This window comes from Nestor notabilis, unplaced genomic scaffold, assembly GCF_000696875.1.
Source record: "Nestor notabilis isolate BGI_N333 unplaced genomic scaffold, ASM69687v1 scaffold9720, whole genome shotgun sequence".
Taxonomy (NCBI): domain Eukaryota; kingdom Metazoa; phylum Chordata; class Aves; order Psittaciformes; family Psittacidae; genus Nestor; species Nestor notabilis.
Window position 1 is genome coordinate 30,731 of NW_009911559.1, and position 897 is coordinate 31,627.

At 64.0% G+C, this 897-nt stretch overlaps 1 protein-coding gene across 1 annotated transcript in view; it reads right to left on the reverse strand.

Moving 5' to 3' along the window:
* The window catches only part of LOC104406433 (deoxyribodipyrimidine photo-lyase-like), a 3,378-nt gene extending 2,819 nt beyond the window's left edge, over positions 1–559 (reverse strand). The window contains exons 1-2 of the mRNA XM_010015406.1: positions 380–559; positions 57–191 (exon numbers count right to left, since the gene is read on the reverse strand). Of these exons, the coding sequence (XP_010013708.1) occupies positions 57–191; positions 380–559 (315 nt within the window). The remainder of the gene's footprint in view (positions 1–56; positions 192–379) is intronic.
* Between the last annotated feature and the right edge of the window lie 338 nt (positions 560–897).

Genomic DNA, 897 nt, shown 5'->3' on the forward strand with positions numbered 1-897 from the left:
TTGTTGAACTTGAACTCTCGCACGGAGGCGACCGCCCTCCGCCGGGCTTCCTGCACCGTCTCCTCTTCCTCCGTCCTCCTCCGAGACACGCGTGGCACCTTCGTGGCCTCGGCCTTTCGCTTCCCCTTCCCCCGCCGCATCCTTAGGACCACCCGGGCCGACAGCGAGAGCAGCGTGGTTCCGTGAGGCCGCTGCGAAGCGAAACGGGACTGTACTGAGCTCCCAGTGCCTTGCCCATCCTGGTCCATGAGCCCGAAGGATACCTGTACCCTGCCCTTCCCGGTTCCCGCTCCCTACCTGGCAGCCACGCGGTCCTCCGGGTGTTATACAACGCGGGGGGATGGTCAAAGGCGTGGAGATGGGCAGGGATTCAGGATACGGGGCGGGACTCCATCATCTGGTACCGCCCTCCCCCTTTTCCGGGGACCGGTGCTGCGCCAATATCCCCGGCGCACCCACCGGCGAAGCACCGGCCCTCGGGAAAGGGGGGTAGTGCCCGCCGGTGCCTCCCCTCCCTGCCCGCGGGAATGAGGAAGCGGTTCCTGCCACCTTCAACCATCATTCGGCAGCGTAGTTCCCCGCTGGCACCATCCGCTGGCCCTTTATCCCCGGGTGAAGGGACTTTGTCCCCACTTAGGGAGTTGGGGTGCAGGCTCTGGACATGGCTGGGCGGAGAGGAGGGCTGCCCCTGCTGCTGCTGCTGCTGAGCCTTGCCGTGCTGGACGTCATGCTGGGTAAGGGCTGAGCAGGAGGTGGTGCTATCATTTGGGTGTTTTCTGAGGTGGGAGCATCGTTCCCCAGGCTAGTGGTGGTCTCGGCATGGCTTCATCCACAGAGGTGGAACACTCTGCGTGCTGTCTGCTATCTGATATCTCAGCCCCATTCCAGTGAGTGAAA